The sequence below is a fragment of the Pogona vitticeps genome, chromosome 1 (assembly GCF_051106095.1).
Source record: "Pogona vitticeps strain Pit_001003342236 chromosome 1, PviZW2.1, whole genome shotgun sequence".
In the NCBI taxonomy this organism is placed as follows: domain Eukaryota; kingdom Metazoa; phylum Chordata; class Lepidosauria; order Squamata; family Agamidae; genus Pogona; species Pogona vitticeps.
Window position 1 is genome coordinate 183,884,337 of NC_135783.1, and position 18,889 is coordinate 183,903,225.

At 41.5% G+C, this 18,889-nt stretch overlaps 2 protein-coding genes across 3 annotated transcripts in view; both read right to left on the reverse strand.

The window, feature by feature from the left end:
• LOC110089018 (aldehyde oxidase 2) overlaps nucleotides 1–13,294 on the reverse strand; it is a 58,804-nt gene extending 45,510 nt beyond the window's left edge. The window contains exons 1-7 of the mRNA XM_072979015.2: nucleotides 13,165–13,294; nucleotides 9,005–9,062; nucleotides 7,535–7,631; nucleotides 6,675–6,783; nucleotides 4,466–4,592; nucleotides 2,998–3,059; nucleotides 2,339–2,449 (exon numbers count right to left, since the gene is read on the reverse strand). Coding sequence (XP_072835116.2) covers nucleotides 2,339–2,449; nucleotides 2,998–3,059; nucleotides 4,466–4,592; nucleotides 6,675–6,783; nucleotides 7,535–7,631; nucleotides 9,005–9,062; nucleotides 13,165–13,218 — 618 coding nt within the window. The 5' untranslated portion in view covers nucleotides 13,219–13,294. The remainder of the gene's footprint in view (nucleotides 1–2,338; nucleotides 2,450–2,997; nucleotides 3,060–4,465; nucleotides 4,593–6,674; nucleotides 6,784–7,534; nucleotides 7,632–9,004; nucleotides 9,063–13,164) is intronic.
• Nucleotides 13,295–14,705: 1,411 nt separating this feature from the next.
• Nucleotides 14,706–18,889, reverse strand: part of LOC110089019 (aldehyde oxidase 1) — an 82,279-nt gene continuing 78,095 nt past the window's right edge. For both annotated transcript variants that reach the window (XM_078379898.1, XM_072979043.2), the window contains one exon: nucleotides 14,706–18,472. In XM_078379898.1, the coding sequence (XP_078236024.1) occupies nucleotides 18,422–18,472 (51 nt within the window). In that variant the 3' untranslated portion in view covers nucleotides 14,706–18,421. The remainder of the gene's footprint in view (nucleotides 18,473–18,889) is intronic.

Consider the following 18,889-nt stretch of genomic DNA (forward strand, 5'->3'; position numbering starts at 1 on the left):
CAAATAAAAATTAAATGTAAGCCCTTTTTTGTTTGAATAGTGTATGTTTTGATTCTTGTTTTATATAGCTCAGACTGTAAGCCGCCTAGAGTAGATTCATTTGAATCTAGATGGGCGAGGTAAAAGCCAAATAAATAAATAAATAAATAAATAAATAAATAAATAAATAAATAAATAAATAAATAAATAAATAAATAAATATTTTTAGCATTGCTGTGAGAAACCTCCGTCTCTTTCATGGAACTCTGAGAATGAGGTGAGGCCATGTGGTATAATGGTTACAGTACTGGATTGACTCTTGGGAGACCCACGTTTTGAGTCCTTGCTGAGTCACGGAGCTCACTGGGTAATGGGGAGCCCAAAAATTTCTTGTAGTCTATCCTGACCTCTCTCTCACACTGCTGTCATGAGAAGAATGTGGGGAGGATGGGAACCTTCTGCCTCACAACAACTAAATAGACATGTAACTAAGAAATGAACAGAGGAATCAAACAAAGGCTGACAGTGGGCAGGAAGAGACATGTGCCTGCAGCAGGCCTGAGCCCTTTGCATGTCTGTTGGCATCAAATGGGGGCAACAACAGCTGGAGGGCCTGCCATCAGCCCTGGGAGTTCTGGTTTCTGACTCAGGTACCATAGCTGTCACTCTCATTTCTTCATCTCTACTGAATAGCTTATAAGCCACCAGGATATTTTGGGAGTGCTGCCACCTCACAAGCAGTGGCTTGTTCCTATGGGTGCAACAGCTTTCTGCTCAGACAAATTTGCTGTGTGGCATGCGTGAAAATTACTACTAGCAGCAGAGGAAGGCAGGAAGCACAAGAAACACGCTTCCTGGGAGGTATTCCATATTTTCCCCCTTAGTGGTTATGGCTGAGTGGCTACTAACAGCACCAAGCATGTGGTTTCGCTTTGGAGCAATAATACCAAGGGCCTGATTGTGTTCTGTGTTAACCCTCTTATGCCTCAGTGCTGCAGAGCATGTGGCCGTTATGTGCTGTCAAGCAGCTTCTGATGTAACAGCAACTCTATAAACTAGATAACTCCTATGTGTCCTGTCCTCAACAGCTCTGTCCTCACCTTGTGCAAATTCAAGGCCATGGCTTCCTTTATTAAGCCAACCCATATTTGGTATTTTTCTTTTCCTGCTGAGAAGACTTGACACGCTCCGACCTTCTCAACATCCGAAGTCTGCATTCAAGAGGAGGGCAGACCATGCCCCCACCCACATCCCGTCTCCATCTTCCTTCACATGACCTTCGCTGCTTTTGGCAAATGAAAAGGCTTTGGCGGAGCCAGGCACTAGATCCTCCACAGGCTTACTAATCAACGGTTAACACCAAGTAGCCTTTCTGTGGTGGTCAAATGCAGTTTGTGCTCTCCTGCAGCCAAAGCAGGCTAAAACCAAGGCATGGTTTCTTATTCCAAAGACTGTCTGTCACATGTCGGCACCCACCTGTGTTTCGTGCCTCTTTCTTCAGCAGGGAAGCTTGTTTCCAAATACAGGTAAGTGTACAGGAGAAAACTCCAAACAAGCAAACTTTCATGTGGATGGTTACTAATTAGTTGCTGCTGAGCTATTTTGTTTTATTTCAGAGTTGAAGAACTATCAAACCCTCAGCCATAGACTCCCCCCCTCCCCATTTTCCCACCTCCTCATCTGGTCTGTGCCCGATTCCATCTGGTGTGTTGTTACACGTGTTCAGCGGCCTGAGATCTTTCATGTTTTCAAATCTGTAATTTTTGAAATTTGATTCAGTTTTGTGCCTTTTCTTCAATTTGCACGTAGTGATTGCAGAGTTTGAAAAAAATTATATTTCTGGACAACAGCTCACAGAATCTCCCAGCCAGCGTGGCTATTGGTTGAGGGCTTGCGATGCCCCTGAGGTAAAAATGTGTTCTGCTCCCATTTGCAGCAAGGGCATTCTTCTGTGTGCACTTTTATAATATGCGTGTTTTATTGGCTTTATCCATATTTATTTCATTATTTATTTCGTTATTTATTTTATTTATTTGCATTTTTTCCTCACTGATCTACTGGCCAGGCCGCTAATCCTGGGAGGCTTACAGCATTAACACCATAGACAGAAATAAAATTCAGTAATAAACATCAAATTGAAACAGTGAACGAGGAAAACCAATAAAACATTGCAGGTTCCAAAATGCAAAATGCAGCTTGGCCATGTTTGAGATAGGCTTTAGATAGGAGAAAGCCTACCTAAAACACCCCAACTGGAGCACATTGCCTCCAGATCCCTAGTTTCATGTGCATTCACACCTCTGTCAGTTTACTCCTGGTCACTGACGAGAAACACAGACACTGTAATGATGTAGCTTACCCGGTTTCCCTTTCTGGAGGAGGATGATGGATCTTCTTCCTCACTTTGTGTTTCTTCCCCTCCTTTCTTGTCCATGCAACATTTCCCACTCCCTGCCAATGGGCAGCATTCCTAAGAGAAGAATGTGTTCAGTAATACTTTGGGTACACCTTCCATGAAATGTATGGGTGTTTGAAGGCTGCAGTCTTAAACAGACCTACTCTGGAATAAGCCCTAGCAAGCACACAGGGCTTCCGAGTAAACAAGCACAGGACGATGCTGTTAAAAGTCTTGCTTGGATGTCAACCCCCAAGTGTAACCCTGAAGTAGACCCTGGATGCCCTGGACTTGGCACTCAGAAATTCAGAAGATGTTAATGTCAAACATGCAGGCATTCAGCTGGCAACTGAGAGGCAGGATGTGTCCCATCCATGATGCAATTCAACCATCACACATAGAGAATGAAGAGTCCAAGGGTTTCAACTGAACGCAACGTCTCTTTCTTAGAATTACGTATTCTGAGGCACAACAATTTGAATGTTGTGTGTTGTGTTTTTTTTGAAAGCACAGAATGCCCACAGACCTTTGCTTTCACCTACTCACCCAGTTCTTTCATTGGAATAATCATCACTTTTGTAATTGCAGAATTAACAGGCACTTCTGAGGATGTTTTCTCTTACCGTAGAAAAAGCACTGAAGCTGTCAATTATAGCTCTGTATCCCGTGCAACGACACAAATTCCCTGGAAGGAATGATAGAGTTGAGAGATAAAAATATTTACCGTATTTTTCCATGTGTAAGACACCCCATGTAATATAAGGAACACTCCCACACTTTTCTAACCCCAAATAAAGAAATCTTTTAGCTGTGAGTATTCAGCCTCTGGGCTCAGAATGCTGAGACATTATGAGTCCCTGTTGAATCTGAGCACTGCCTACAGGCTCCACCTCCAAGGAGATGTACAGTGGTGCCTCGCTTAACAATTGCCTTGTTAAACGCCGAAACCACTATACGATGACTGTTTTGCAATTGTTTTTGTGATCGCAAAACGATGTTTAATAGGCAAAATTCTCTTCCCGACATCGGTTCCCTGCTTTGGGAACCAATTTTTCACTAGACAATGTTTTTAAAACAGCTGATCAACGGCTTCAAAATGGCCACCCGCTGTGTAAAATGGCTCCACGTTGTGTTTTTGGATGGATTCCTCACTTTGCAGGCACCTATGGAGGATCTTCACTGGACGGTGAGTTTTCAGCCCATTGGAACACATTGAATGGGTTTTCAATACGTTTCAACGGGATTTTTTATTTCACTTAACGAGGATTTCACTCTACAGCGATTTCGCTGGAACGGATTACCCTCGTTAAGCGAGGCACCACTGTATTCCAATTGCTTTGATTCCTGCTTTCCCCCTTCTTGCTAAGCCCTGCAGATCCTGACTCTAGGAAGCTAAGCCTCATGATTGAAGGAAGCCTGTTTGCAGAGGCAAGGTATGGGCCATTTTGTTCTCTCTTCAGCTTACCTCCGTGTATAAGACAACCTTCAATTTTTAGTCTAAAGGTTTTAGACAAACATATTGTCTTATACACAGAAAAATAGGGTAAGTAAGAGCTCTCCAGATCCCCTGAACCAGGAATTGCTGTGGGCTCTGAAGCCGACATAAACTCTAAATATTTGGGTGATTTGTTAGATCATCTCCAGACTGTTTTCTGAATCATTCAGATGTGTCTATGTTAGTTCTGTGCCACCAAATCAGAACCAACTTATAGTGACCCTAACATGGCTTTCAAGGTAAGTGAGATATTTAAGGAGTGGCTTTACCCGTCCCAGTCCCCCAAGTGAGCTTCCATGGCTTCCCAAGTCCCAATCCATTACACTCTCCACTACACCACCCTGGGCCCCCACCCTGTCTATATTATATAGGGCTGATCCAGATTGGTATTTGTTTCTTCTCAGTTTGTGAAGCTTAGTACTGAGTGGTAGGAAATCAACACAAAGCTTATATAAGCCTTTTTTAAAAAAACCAATTTCTTTTCTTTTAAAGAAACTATCATCTCCTAGGATACCAGAAACACAGTTTATTTGTTTATCCAATTTACCAACCCTCTGTAAAAGAGAAAAACAACATTTTGGAGTGAGCCAGCCTACCATCCAGAGATGCTGCTATCTGCTCCATGCTGGGTTCTGGCTGATTCCTTAACAAGGAGTACATAGACATCACCATTCCAGGAGTGCAGAAACCACACTGGGAGCCATGACACTTTGCGAGCCTTTCCTGGAAGGTAAAATGCATGGCCTTAATGGCTAGTCCATCTACAGAAGCGCTGTCCCTGAGCATCACCCCAACTCTTTTTATAACCATGATAACACCACCAGCAGTGATACTAATCTCAGAACTGCAGAGCTGGGAGGGACCTTATGGAACACCAAGGAAGGAGGCCCAGCGGGGAATTGAACTCCTAACCTCTGGCTCTGCAGCCAGAGACCTAAGCCACTGAGCTATCCAGCAGCCCCTTCTAACTCTTGAACTGTATGTATTTCTGTTGCTGTTTTTGTGTTGCGATTCTCTTGTCTCTGATGTACATTTACATAATTCAGTAATGATCACCATTATGAAAATTACTAAATATATTTATTTATTTATTTTTACAAAATGCTGTCTTCTGGATGCATCATACATCCAAATGAATGGATACAGAAATGGCCACAAGGGGCAAGAAGAGTTTGGAGCAGGATGGGGGAGCCTTGGGCCCGCCAGATGCCTTGGAGCAAAATTCCCACAAACCCTTACAACGGGTCGTGCTGGGTGGGGCTGGATGAGACTTCCAAGGTTAAATAGCTGGAGGTCCAGAAGCACCCTGTCCTTGGTTAGGAGAGTTGTTACCTAAAATGTTTGCAATCATCCTGGATCCCTGCTGATGAGCGGTGCCTGCCCCGCAGCCTTGTGTGCATGTACAGATCTAGAGCATTTAAACTCACCCGCAGGGACACCCGCACGCTTTTTCAGCGTGTGACCTGATGTGATCTACTGCATCAGCTTTCCCGCACCTTTAACCACAGGCTGCTGTGTACAAATGAAGCAGGAGGGGCTTTCCTGATCAAGGCTTTATCTTGCAGTTACAGTACGCAACATGATGGCTGCACGGGGCCAAGGCTAGTAAGCACGTTGGCAGCCTAAATGACAACTCAGAACAAATAATAGTTTGCAAAATGGGCATCACCTGCTTCCCATCGCCTGCCCACCAAGGGCTTGGTTTCTGATTGGTTTCTAATCTAACGTAAAAACCTCTCAGTATATTGTTGTTGCTATTACATGCTGTCGAGTCACCTCCCGACATACGGCGACCCTATGAATGGGCCATCTCCAAAAGGACCTGTCCCCAACTGCCCTGCTCAGCTCTTGTAAACTCAAGCCTTTAAGGCTTTCTTTATGGAGTCCGTCCATCTCCTGTTTGGTCTTCCTCTTTTCCTCCTGCCTTCCACCTTTCCCAGCACTACTGTCTTTTCCAGAGAGCCTTGGCTTCTCATTATGTGCCCAAAGTAAGAGACCCTCCATTTCAACATTATTTGTCTCCAAAGATAGTTCAGGCTTGGTTTGTTCCCACTTGTTCACCTTTCTGGCAGTCCAGGGTACCCACAAAGCTTTCCTCCAGCACCGTATCTCAAACAAATCTTTATTTCCCCCTGTCAGCTTTCTTTAATCTCCAGCTTTCACACCCATCCATGGTGATTGGAAATACAAGAATGCAGATGATCTTCATCTTGGTCCAAGCAAATAGCTCCATAAATTTTAAGTTCAATCACAATGCTTTCCACTCTGTTTTTCTCATCAAGAATGCAATCCCTTTCCATCCTTCCCTGGACTGCGTTTCTCTACCTTAGACTCTCCGATCTGGTTGCAAAAGCAGGACTCTTCTTCTTTTCTTCTGCACATGTGGGCCTCTCCCACTCTTGCAATAGGGACCCTAGCAAGTATACTCTTCTCTTGATCCCTGGCAAGGAAGAAAGGAAGGAAGGAAGGAAGGAAGGAAGGAAGGAAGGAAGGAAGGAAGGAAGGAAGGAAGGAAGGAAGGAAGGAAGGAAGGAAGGAAGGGGGGGGACTACCAGCTAATGCCTGATCTGTCTCAGCAGCTGCAGCTCCAACAGCTAAAGGAAAAGGAGAGGTGCAGAGAGAGATGAACTGGACTGGTGTGGATGGGAGGACGTTGAAAGTTATTTCCAAGTTGTCTTATAAGGCAGGGACAAAAAGAGCTAGGGGGCCATAAAATGCACCCTTGGCTTGGAGGGAAGCATAGTAGGTAACTAAGCCATGTATCCTAAGCACTGGAATTCAGAAGATTTAGCCTCATGCTCTTACCTGAATGGGATGAAGCTTGGTTTGCGTCGTTCCCACACCTTCTACTGTAGTTACTGCAGCACCGTGCAAGGAACATAATGGCAGCAGGCAAGAGTTGGCCGGAAAATGTCTTTGGAATGTGAAGGAGAATTCCGATTGCTTAACCAGAGAGATTGAGAGCAAATGCATGTCTTCTGCAACAAACCTCCATTCAAAGGGGTATGAGAAGACAGTAGTCTTTCTGAAGGCCGAAAACAAAACAAATAAGTAAAGAAGACAAAAACGTTGTGGCACCTTAAAGACTAACTGCTGTATTTTAATGAGATCTTTCATGGACAAGTCCAGTTCTTCAGACTTGCCCAAAAAAGCTCACATTAACATATAGCAGTTAGTCTTTAAGGTGCCGCAACGTTTTTGTCTTTTGTCTTTTTCATTTTTTGTTTGTTTTTTTTTTTGACCTGATATGCTAGCACAGACTAACATGGCTGCCTCTTCTAGATCCTCTGTTTTCTGGGCTGTTTGTTCCAAGTCTTATTTACTGATTTAAACAAACACACACAAACATGCAGAGAGAGAGAGAGATTTTGATTTTGTGGCCTTGAGACAAAGCCCTAGTCACCCTGTCCAAGTTGAGGCTCTGTTCCCTTCAGGGTCCACACGCCATCATCCTCATGAAGGAAAGAGGGATTTATGCTGTGAAAAATTCAAAGCATGTCAAAACTTAAAGAAAAGAACTTCAAAATATTAGCACACACAACTACAAACTACAGTTCTTTGCTGGCAGGAGGGCATGAGCCGTGCCAGGTAGACCCACTTTAAGAACAAGCACACAAAGCTGTGTTATCAGTTTCAGCCACATCTTCCTTGTTTCTGAAGGATACCGAATCTTCTTGGTATCTGGGTTGTACGTGGACACCATCACGGTGCAGGCCCCACAGCCTCCAATTCCACAGCCATATTTCGTTCCTGTGAGACGGACTGACACATACAGTGTTAAGGGAAACAAATGCTGCCTCTTATTTAACACTTGATATATATCCAGCCACAAGTCAGATACAATGTCTAAAGGTACACACAACATTGTTTGTTCTACCCTATTAATGCTCCTTCACTCTGGCCTTACCCAATCCACAAATCTAACCAGAAAGACTAACTTGCCTCATAAAGCCATAAGATATTTCTTTACAAATTGATACTTGGATCAGAGCAGTTTTTACCCTGGTGTGTTTCCTAACTCTAATAAAATGGTGCCTTATATTTTAAAAACTTTACAATTCTGTAAATTTAAGATCAGATTGATATTATATATAATATCTGATCTTAAATTTACAGAATTGTAAAGTTTTTAAAATATAACGCACAATTTTATTAGAGTTAGGAAACACACCAGGGTAAAAACTGCTCTGATCCAAGTATCAATTTGTAAAGAAATATCAACATTTTTTGTCAGCAGGTTTAAGGACGTCTCACTGGAGACCAAGGTCAATGGTATCTATGCTATTGTATACTCAATTATCTGTACAGATGTGAAAGTTGGATAGTGAAAAAAGTCAACAGGAAAAAATCAGTTCATTTAAAATATGGTGCTTTGTGGATACCTTGGAATGTTGGAAAGACAAACAAATTGATGCTCAATCAAACCAAACCTCAGTTCTCTCTAGAAGCATAAGTGATTAAACTGTGATCAGACTTGCCTGGAAAGACAATAATTGTGGGAAAAGTTGAAGGTAGCAGGAAGTGAGGAATACTCCATAAAGGAAGCCATGGCCTTGGGTTTTCAACACTTGACTGGGGTTGTTAACAGGGCTGTTCTTGACTTGTAATAATGGGCCAAACTACAGGAAGCCAGATTTAGCTAGTATATCAAGGAAAATGTCTCAACCTTCCAAATTCTTGCAGACTCTCAGATCAGTCTGTATATGTGGAGTGTCTCTAGGAGAAGGGCAAGCCCTTTTAGGTTTTTTAGGTTTTCTGGTAGCATGGACAGCCCTCCCAGGTAAGGACTGCATCCCTCTCCAGATACAGCTCTCTCTATGGGCTCGCTAGGGTGGACGGAGGCCTGTATCTCTGCTCCCCTTTCTATCGAACTCCTGAATACAGAGGAATGAGAAAAACAATGCTTTGTGGAATTTCCTCCTCTACATTCACCATTCCAATGCCTCGATATCTGGCCTGGTCTGCCAAAATGCATATGAGAATATCAAACTCCACTTATATCAACTCGTTTTGTACTTCGTAGTACCAGAAAGAAGGGGGGGGGGAGTTTAATTTTCACAATGTTCCAAGGTGGCTTGTGGAATCAAGAAGACGGCTGTTATGCAATGAAAGTGCGAAAGAGCAGAGAAGGATACGCCCCTTTCTCAGGTAATTGAGCAGCAACTCTTCAGGCTCAGCATACCTCTCTGTCACCTGCAAGGGAAATGAAAAGAGAATTTATCGGGACACTAACCCAACAAAAAGATGATCTGTGCTTTTAAGGCAGGTGGGGAGGGAATTAATCCTTCCCCACTTATTTCCTTCCATCTCTTTTCTTCTGGCCAGCTTTGCACATGTACAAGTACATACATGACACACCAACGGAAAATAAGCGATCTCAATTGTCAGAGAGCAGAGGACATTTGGTCCACAGGATAAGCAAGGCTGCCGATACAAGAAGGAGATGCAAGGAGGCAGCGACAGACATGTTGCTGCTGGGAGAGCTCCTTTTTCACGGTTCCAACCCATTATGCCCCCTTCCAGGACAATCCATTATCTCCTCCTTCCTTGTATTCTTGCCCTTTCCCCTCAGATAATCAACATCCTATTTTTTTAAGGCTGTTTTTGCTTGACTATTCCTTTGGGTGTTGTTGTTTTCATATGTGTGCCAAAAGCTTTCCTTTTGGGGGGGGGCAGGCTATTGGGCTGTTTGAAGGCTTAGTGCCACCCTCGTCCACCAGCACGGCCAAGGGGCCCTGGCCAGTTGAAAGGGCCAGCCCTTCCCATTCCTGCCTTTAGGAAAAGGCACCCAGGGGCTTTTCTGTCTCTGATGAGTGTGTGGCTCAAAAGAGAGAGGGCTCACCTTTCCCCAGGACTTCTTTTTGCCCTGCTTTTAATCAAAAGGCATTGCCATTTTCCTATTTTTTTTTCTTATTAGAAGGGTGATGTTGTCTTTCATTTCCTTCCAGGAATGCTGTCCTAATGTTTTAATTACTGGATGGCTCCTAGGCAAGAAGGTGGGCACCACTGTCTGCCATTGATAATCATCCACGAGAATGCTTGCAAAGAGGTAGGGCGTCCCGTTTAGCTGACGAGCCCATGTGATGAACTTTAAGAGCAACCTGCTGGCTCATCTGGGTGTTCACCTGAGAGTTGGCACCAAACTAGATGCAGATCTGGAAGACACAGCCTGCCCTCCAGTCTTAATAACATTTTCCCCTCTCCACTCCAGCTGGATGGCATGTGAGTTAGGGAAGCAGCTGGGGCAGGAGGAGAAAAAAAGTGCTCAGTCTTTTTCCATTAATCTGGTTTTTAACATTCATAAGCAACCTTCCCAGCTGCACATGGGGATGAGATACAAAGCAAAGCGTATTCCATAGTGCTTAAGGCACTCTCTAGGTGATTTGCAATTTAATTATGCAGGCTACACTTTGCCCCCTCCCCTCGGTGATCTGGGTAGTCATTTTACTGACCTCAGAAGGATGGAAGGCTGAGTTAACCTTGAACCTGTGGAATCCTGAAGGCTGAGTTAACCTGAATCCCTCAGGATCAAACTCGAGTCATGGGCAGAGGCTTGACTGCAGCACTGCAGTTTAACCACTGCATCATGGGGCTCCAGCAGGGTCTTGCAATTTGTTCTTAAACTTTTCCTTTACAGGAAGCTTCTAAAGTGGAACACGGCTGACACATACATGAGTGTACATATGGTAAGTTTAGTTATTTGTGAATCTGTTGATGTTGACAGCATTCTTGTTATGGCCTACCATGTTTTCACGAAAATAAGACAGGGTCTTATATTAATTTTTACTCCAAAAACGCATTAGGGCTTATTTTCAGGGGATCTTTTATTTCACAGTCATATCTTCTTCTGGTTGCTGCACAATGCTGCACAACAGTGGAGGGTGGGGTTTCACTTAACTGGGGGTAGGGCTTATATTATGAGCACCCTGAAAAATCATGCTAGGGCTTATGTTCAGGTTTGGTCTTATTTTCAGGGAAACGGGGTACTTACTGTATACTATTATATTTTCTGTTCAAAAATGTTGAATCCTGAATTTGCTTTTACTGCATCTTACAGTAGAATGGCTAATTACGACAAAGGCCAAGGCATCAGTTTTGTATTCAGACCGGCATGGCTAAGACCAAAACAGCTGTGTACTGGTAGCAACCTTAGCCAGGCTGATAAAATATTCTAATTTGTCCTTGTTTTTGTTTGTTTGTTTGTAATTGCATTATATATCATATCTTTTCTCCTCTTGTTGCTACCTCTTAATTACTAATAGGATGTTTGTCCACAAAGGTGTTAGAACTACTGATTTAAGATTGATAGTGGTTGATACTATAAAATATACGCTTTGTGGAAAAAAACAGTACAAGATTACTACAAAATTATGTTTTTAGGGATTACCAAGTGTCAGAGTGTATTTCATTGCAATCTTTCATGAATGACAATCTGTTTCTCACATTAAAATAAATCTGTTATTCTTAGGGGTCAATCACACATGAGAAAATAATTCCAGTTATACCGATTCTTTTGATCCCTCTGTTGTACCGATACATTTTTTTCAATAATCATATGGTATATATTTCAGCAGAAGTGTTTACATTGTTTTGAACTGCATTGCTACGTATCTTTCTGTTTGAGCTCTTATAGCAGGCTACACTGCTCTTTAATTTTGTACTGATTCATTTTCTCTGCTGTTTCTTGGGGCAATCAGACCCCCCTTGTCCTTTTTTAAAATTATAAAAGTGATATATTGATAAAGTGGTATGAACCATCTCTCCTTTGTCCTTTCCCCCTTCTCTCTTATACCCACACATCCCCTTTTCCTTATTTCCCTGCATATCTCTTCCTCTCAGGTTTTGTCTGGAGGAGGAAGTGAGATTTAAAAGACTTGCAAAGTATTATGAAGAGCAGGGTTTTAAAAAAAGAGAGAGGTGATGTTAATGCAATGCCGCTTTCTTTACAATTAAAAGCAGGAAATGTCCCTTTCTCTGCTGAAGCTCTCTTTTACCTGCCAGGTGGTGGTGGTGGTGGTGGTAAGGCTGTCTCCTTCTGGGCAATGTATTCCTGTTGTTTTTGTGGTGGTGACTGCTACTAGCAATTTATCGATATCCCTTAAAATTTGTTTTTTAAAAGGATACAACTGCAATGATCATGACGTGGCCACAGTATCCAAACCCTCAACCCCTTTGCAAAGGAAATAAATCAACACCATCATTCACATACACTGGAATGTGAAGGAATTGAGCAATATATGATAGGTATATTTTAAAACAACCCACCCAGTAAGAAGGAAATAAACCAATTGCCAGGGCAAATGAATCAATATTAGCTGTGTGGCAGGTGAATGGAAAATTTTGAAACAATCCACATAACAGCAAGTAACGGTATAACTGCGGGGCTTTTTATTTGCAAGTGTGATCGAACCCTTAAATTCCTCTTGTTGTTGTATACATGCTGAAAACAGACTGAGAAAGCTACTTCTTTGAAAAACACTGCAAAAATATGGGAGTAGCAATTCGGAGAGATGATATAAGTCATATTGCTGTGAAATCTAGCAAAACCTGCTGGATAGCTCAGTGGATTAGCTGTGGAGCCAGAGGTTGGGACTTAATTCCCTAGGGTGTATCTTTGACAGAGGCTGGAATCAATGATCCATAGAGCTCCTTCCAGCTCTGCAGTTTTAAGATTATTATTATTATTTTTCTGCCTCCCCCTACAACCCAGTTGAAGGATTTGTGAACAAAAAGTATTACTGCCTTTGTTCTCTACTAAAGAGAACAGATGAAACTAAATACCTGCAGGAAATAAGTGTTAGATTACTTGTACAATCAGATTTTTACAAGACAGAGAGATTAAGGCAAATGGCATTTGATTGTATTTTCATTAGGAGTTTTGGTTAACACTTTCCTGGCTTCAGATTCTTGCAGAGCACTTGATTAGTTTATGGCCATATTTCATCTCTGTTCATTTTAAGAAGTTGGGGCATTCATGTGGAAGAAGCATTCACACATTTTAAGACTAAGTGTATAAAATGAACAACGGAATGACTTAAAAAACAACAGCAACTTTAGACTGATTACTAATGGTCAATGACACACCAATAGGATCTATCATCTATTGAAAAACGACATAGTGGAACATCAAAAGAACTTTGGGGAAAATGCACAAGGTTACTCAATTTTTAAAGTGGGATTAACTGCTGTGGAACATTCCTAAATTTCAGTTTATCTATAGGCAGCTCCCTCTTCTTCCTCCCCTTATTTTTTTTAAAGAAAGTACATAAAATTATTAAAGAGAAGAGATCCTTACCTTCTTGCCATTAACAAAAAAAATGAGCTCATTGGATTGCTGAGATAAAGCCATCCTGACCCATAAAAAGTACACTTCAAAGCTGTCAAAGACGATCTCAAGCACAGGCAAAGACGCTTAAAGGATGCTTCCAGCACCAGACCAGTGGTTCAGCCTGTGTTGCTCAAGAGGAGAGCAACAAGTCAGAGAGAATATGAGGAAGAGGAGGAGGAGGAGGAGGAGCCAGAGTGGAATCAGCTGGAGCCTCCCTGCAAGGTGATCTTGCTTCCACTTCACACCTTGATGGAATTGACTTGGTTGGAGAATTCAAGGTTCTTCAGGAGTGTCTGAAATCCCTGATGACATGTTTGTACATGTTCTTGATCAAAGGCTTGATGACACATTGATTTTTGGATCTTCCACTTAAAAGAGTCAATGCTATGTTACAAAAAGATAACCAAGAGACATTAGCCATGGACTAGAACCCTAGGTTAGGATCTTCTGTGGCCCTCTGGATATTCTTTCATTGCAACTTCCATCAGCCCTGCCCACCACCGCTGGTGGCGAGGGACAAAGGGGTCTCCAGCTCAGGAGGGGCACAGGTTGGTATTGTATGGTATATAGCTTGGCCATGGAAATTCACTGCATGTGGCCATGGTAAATCCACTTCTTAACTACAGTGGTGCCTCGCTTAATGAGGATAATCCGTTCCAGCGAAATTGCTGTAGAGTGAAATCCTCGTTAAGTGAAATAAAAAATCCCATTGAAACGCATTGAAAACCCGTTCAATGCGTTCCAATCGGCTGAATAACTCATCGTCCAGTGAAGATCCTCCATGGGGTAGCCGTTTTTGGTGCCTGTATAGCGAGGAATCAACCCCAAAACACAGCGGGAAGCCATTTTACACAGCGGGCGGCCATTTTGAAGCCGCCGATCAGCTGTTTTAAAATTGTCGTAATGCGAAGAATCGGTTCCTGAAGCAGGGAACTGATCAACGGAAAGCAGATTTTGCCTATTAAAACATTGTTTTGCGATCGCAAAAGCGATAGCAAAAGTCATCGTATAGCGGTTTCGTCATTTAATGAGGCAATCGTTAAGCGAGGCATCACTGTATTTCGAATACCTTGGAAACCCTACTAAGGTAAGTCCCAACTATTGTGGTGGCACGCAACACACAACATGGCTCAAGCTACCCATCATTCTAACTTCTGCATAAGAGGAGGACAGCCCACTCCTGATGCACACTGTGAAGGGTACCAGAAAGTCAGTCAGAGTCATCTTGCCATGCTTTCTTAAACTTCTCCCTTATTTACTTAACCCAGGCAAAAAAGGACACCCACAACCTCTTCTTTTTAGTCACTGTGTTAGGATCTCCAGAGGACTAAGGCTATTAGTGTGTTGTTGCAGAACCATCACAAAAGAGTCTGGTGGTACCTTGAAGACTAGTTAAGGCTCGATCATATGAGCCAAAAGAATTGTTTCATTTCCATGATCATCCACATCATGCCAAATCCTTGCCAAATGAAAGAATGACAGACAGAAAGAAAGGCTGAGACTAGTAATGCATTTCATAAAGTTTATTTAGGCAATAAGACATCAGAATATATTCTACTCTGTTGAAGCAGCATAAGGCATTTTAAACATAAAGTAGCTAGAGTTCTAGTGACTACAATGGTGCCTTACAAGATGATATTAATTCATTCTGCGAAAATTGTCATCTTGTGAAAAAATAGTCTTGCGAGGTTCCCTATGGGAACCTTGCAAGACGAATGAAATTTATTCATCTTGCGAGGCATCGGTCTCGAAAAAAAATGTCTTGCAAAGCACGGCCATAGAAAAAACTGTCTTGCAAAGCACCATAGGGATCGCAAAAACCAATAATCTTGCGGGGGTTTCGTCCCCTGTCTTGCAAGGCACCACTGTACTTCAAATTGATAATGTTTTAAACAGGCAAACATTTTCCAGGTGGGATATTTTATAACCAAACCAGCACACATCCTGCTACTGATATTCTCATCCAGCAGAGGTATATTTCATACCATTATCTGCTAGAATTTGTACCCCATGTTTTCCTGAGTGGGACACAAATGTTTGTATACATGTCTGCATTTTAAATGTCTGCATACTGCTCAGCTGGAAAAGCCATCACCGTGGTTTACAAACAGAGAAACAAAACAATTACATTCTGTTTCATTCTTTCATGTTTATGATCATTCAGTTTGTAACTTCAAACTATGAGGCTAATAAAACTTTTAAAGAAACTTCTGAACAGTTTGAGCAGTTCTGGCATATCCATGGTATCATAAAGTGCAAGCCAAATAATTCAGGTTTGGCAAAATTATCCACAAGAGGCTGTACAGTGGAAGGTGGGAAGCATTATTAGATGAAAACCTTGTTACTGATGCCTATACACTTAATAAATTTCAATTTGCAACATATTGAAACTATTATGACAATGTACATAGTCAAACGATAGCCTAGGGCTCAATCACATATGCTAAAAGAACCCTAGTTATACCAAATCTTTTTATCCCTTCCTTGAATTGATACATGTGTATTTACATGTGGTCACATGGTATATATACTACTGGGCTTGTTCACATGGCAGTCAGTTCAATGAGTACATTTCTTGCTTTTTTAACCAGTTTTGTATGCTACATAAGCCTTCTCATATAAATCAGTTCATTTATCACAATTTTCTGTCCCTTCCAAACATTAGTCAATGTGCAACCTGTTGCTATATGTCACCTGCAGCCCTTCCTCCCTTCCCTTTTTAATTTTCACTTCCTGATTTCTTTCTCCATTCTCCATTTTTCTTCCCCTCCTTTCCTTTTCTCCTCCTCCCCTTTTCCCTTCCATCCTTTACTTACTCATCCCATTTTCCTTATTTCCCTGCGTATATCTCCCTCTGGCTTTCATTTTTCTTTCCTCTTTACACAATATCAGGAGGAGGAAGCAGGTTTTAAAAGACTTACAAAGTATTGTGAAGAGCAGGGCTTAAAAAAAGGAGGAGACATCAATGCAATGCTGCTTTCTTTACAATTCAAAGCAGGAAATGTCCCTTTCCCTGCTCAAGCCCTCTTTACCCTTTCCTTCCTTACACATGCAAGGGAGGGGGGAAGGCTGTCTCCTTCTGAACAATGTATTCATGTTGTTTTGGTGGCATGATGGCTGCTACTAGAGATTTATTGATATCTCCTAAAAATGTTTTTTAAAAAAGGCACAAGTGCATGAAGTGGCCACAGTGCCAAAAATCTCAACCCATCTGCAAAGGAAATAAATTGACAGCAATGTTCATACACACTGAAATAAGAACAAATGAAGCAATTCATGATTGGTACATTTTCAAACAACCCTCCTGGCAAAGAGGAAATAAATCAATTGGCTGGCCAAATGAATTGATTTTACCCATGGTGTCACGTGAGCAGAAATTTACAAAAAAATTTAAATAACAGCAGAATCAATATAACTGGGGTTCTTTTGGAACATGTGATCAAGCGCTTACTCTCCTGCCAATTTTAACACAAATTATCTGAAATGAAGGAATTTGTTGGCTATGTTGTGATTTCACAAAACTAATGTAAGGATCCTTTAATGTTCTTTATTTTTATCTAGTGCTTGATCTTTTGGAGAGACAGCTGCACATAAATACCACCCACAAAACAGCAGAAGATAATTTGTATTATAAACATCTCTGATGCACAAAAAGATTCTCTGCTGAGAAAAAAAGAATTTGCTCAGAGCTTTTAGCTTTTGTCAGCCACAATAATCAAAGACAATTCTCTTTCAGTCTGCAAATTTTGGCTGAATCTTCAGGCTATCACATACCATTGTGTAGTAGTATATGTAATGAAATCCTACCCAAATCCAAATCTAGAACAAGCTCTTGAGATTTATGCCACCACCGATCTTACTTAAAGGAGAAATGGCTGAAGCTAAATCAATTTACAACTCATAGTTTGGCCACAAGGACAGAATCTGACAGCAGAAAGCAGCTGTTCAGAGGCAATCAGTTCTAAGCAGTGTGCGCGTGTGTGCAAGAGACCACATAGCATTCTGATGCCAGGAAAATCTTGCTAGACTGGCAGGGGCATGCGGCTTTCAGGTGGTGGGCTAGATCCCTTTGGGTCTACACCCCTGGAGCACCACCTAGAAAACAGCATCACCCCCTCCTTTTCTGTGTGCATGAAAGGGGAGGCAATAGTACAATCCACTTAGGATGTCTGCAAAGCAGCAGAAAAATCCACGTTGTTCCCCCCTTGTTTTTTCTGAACAGGAAAGGCAAGGGATAAGGAACATTCTCCCTATACATAAGGATCTCCAGCTCCTGCCCTATATCCTTCTGGACAGTAGGGATTTGGCGAGGGACAACCACGGGACCCCTACAGGCTTTACTGGAGACAGTGGTGGGCAGTATGAGTCAAAGGGGGCAGAAGAGTAAGTAAAGATGGTTGAGAACCAAGGATTCTGTTAAAAAAGAGGAAAGAGGAACTAGGGAGAAGACCGTATGTGTTCTGTTGGTGAGCAGAGGCCATGGGTAGATAAATGAGTTAGGGAGGCAGAAGGTCAGTGGAGCTGCTGAAGAAGGTACCATGGCCAAGAAGTAGAAGTGATCTGGAAATCACTTTTTAAAAGTAACCTACTCTTGTAACTCTTTATATGATGTTTTAAAAAACAGCAAGTTGTTTCTTGTTACTTTTTTTAAAAAGGAAACTTCTTGCACTTATTATTATTATTTTGTTACTTTAAAAAACTTTATATTGCTAAGATAATAGCATTAATCATGAACGATTCATGTTAAATTGCCTCTAAAGTGCTTGAAGATGCTTTAGAAATTTTAAAATAATTAGAAAACATTTCTTGCCATACCAATAAAGCTGCTTGCTACATTAATATTCAAATGTAATTTTGCTGCACAAGAAAATGTAATTATTACCAGGTAAGTGCACCGTTGGAAACTTGTTACATCTGAGTTTTGCAAAGGAGGCAGAACAGGCCAGAACGAAAGAGCTAAGAAGGCAAGAGGATGAATATGTATCTATCCATTGTACGCAGATTTTTCAGTCTTTAAATGTAACTCTCTATCATCCAATTTTTATTATTTGTTTATTTATCTGAATATGGCAGGAAGGAGATTTCCATGCCAGTTAATACAAAGCGCATGATAGTATTTCCCATAAAAAAGCAAGTGTTGAAATTCTGTGGATTACTTCCGTCAGTTTAGCCATGGGAAACATTGATAAAGGCCACTTTCTTCCCTCCAGTTCCTGGTTTTCATTCAGAGAGAGATGGCCCAAGATGTGGTAGGCTTGTTCCCATCCTTTGGTATCTAAAAAAACAAAAAAATAGTCAGCGGAGTTGTCTGTTTTGGGGAGGCTAACAACGTTAAATCATCTTGGCTATTAAGGATGGGGCCCATACCTGAGTTTCTAAGGCCCTTCTGAAGACATCAGAAAGAAAGCCCAGAGAAAGCAGGTCTTTGACCCAGAAAGGGTTGGCGCCAGGCAAAGACCTTTCTGTTCACCCAGCATTTTAATTAATTAATTTTAATGCTTTAAGAAATATTTTAATATATGCTATTTTATACTGTCTCTTAAAATGTTTTTAATGTTTTTAAGATTTAATGTTGTACGCCGCCCAGAAGCCACTGGCAATGGTGCGGCTAAAAAATATTGTAAATAAATAAATAAATAAATAAATAAATAAATAAATAAATAAATAAATAAATAAATAAATAAATAAAAAT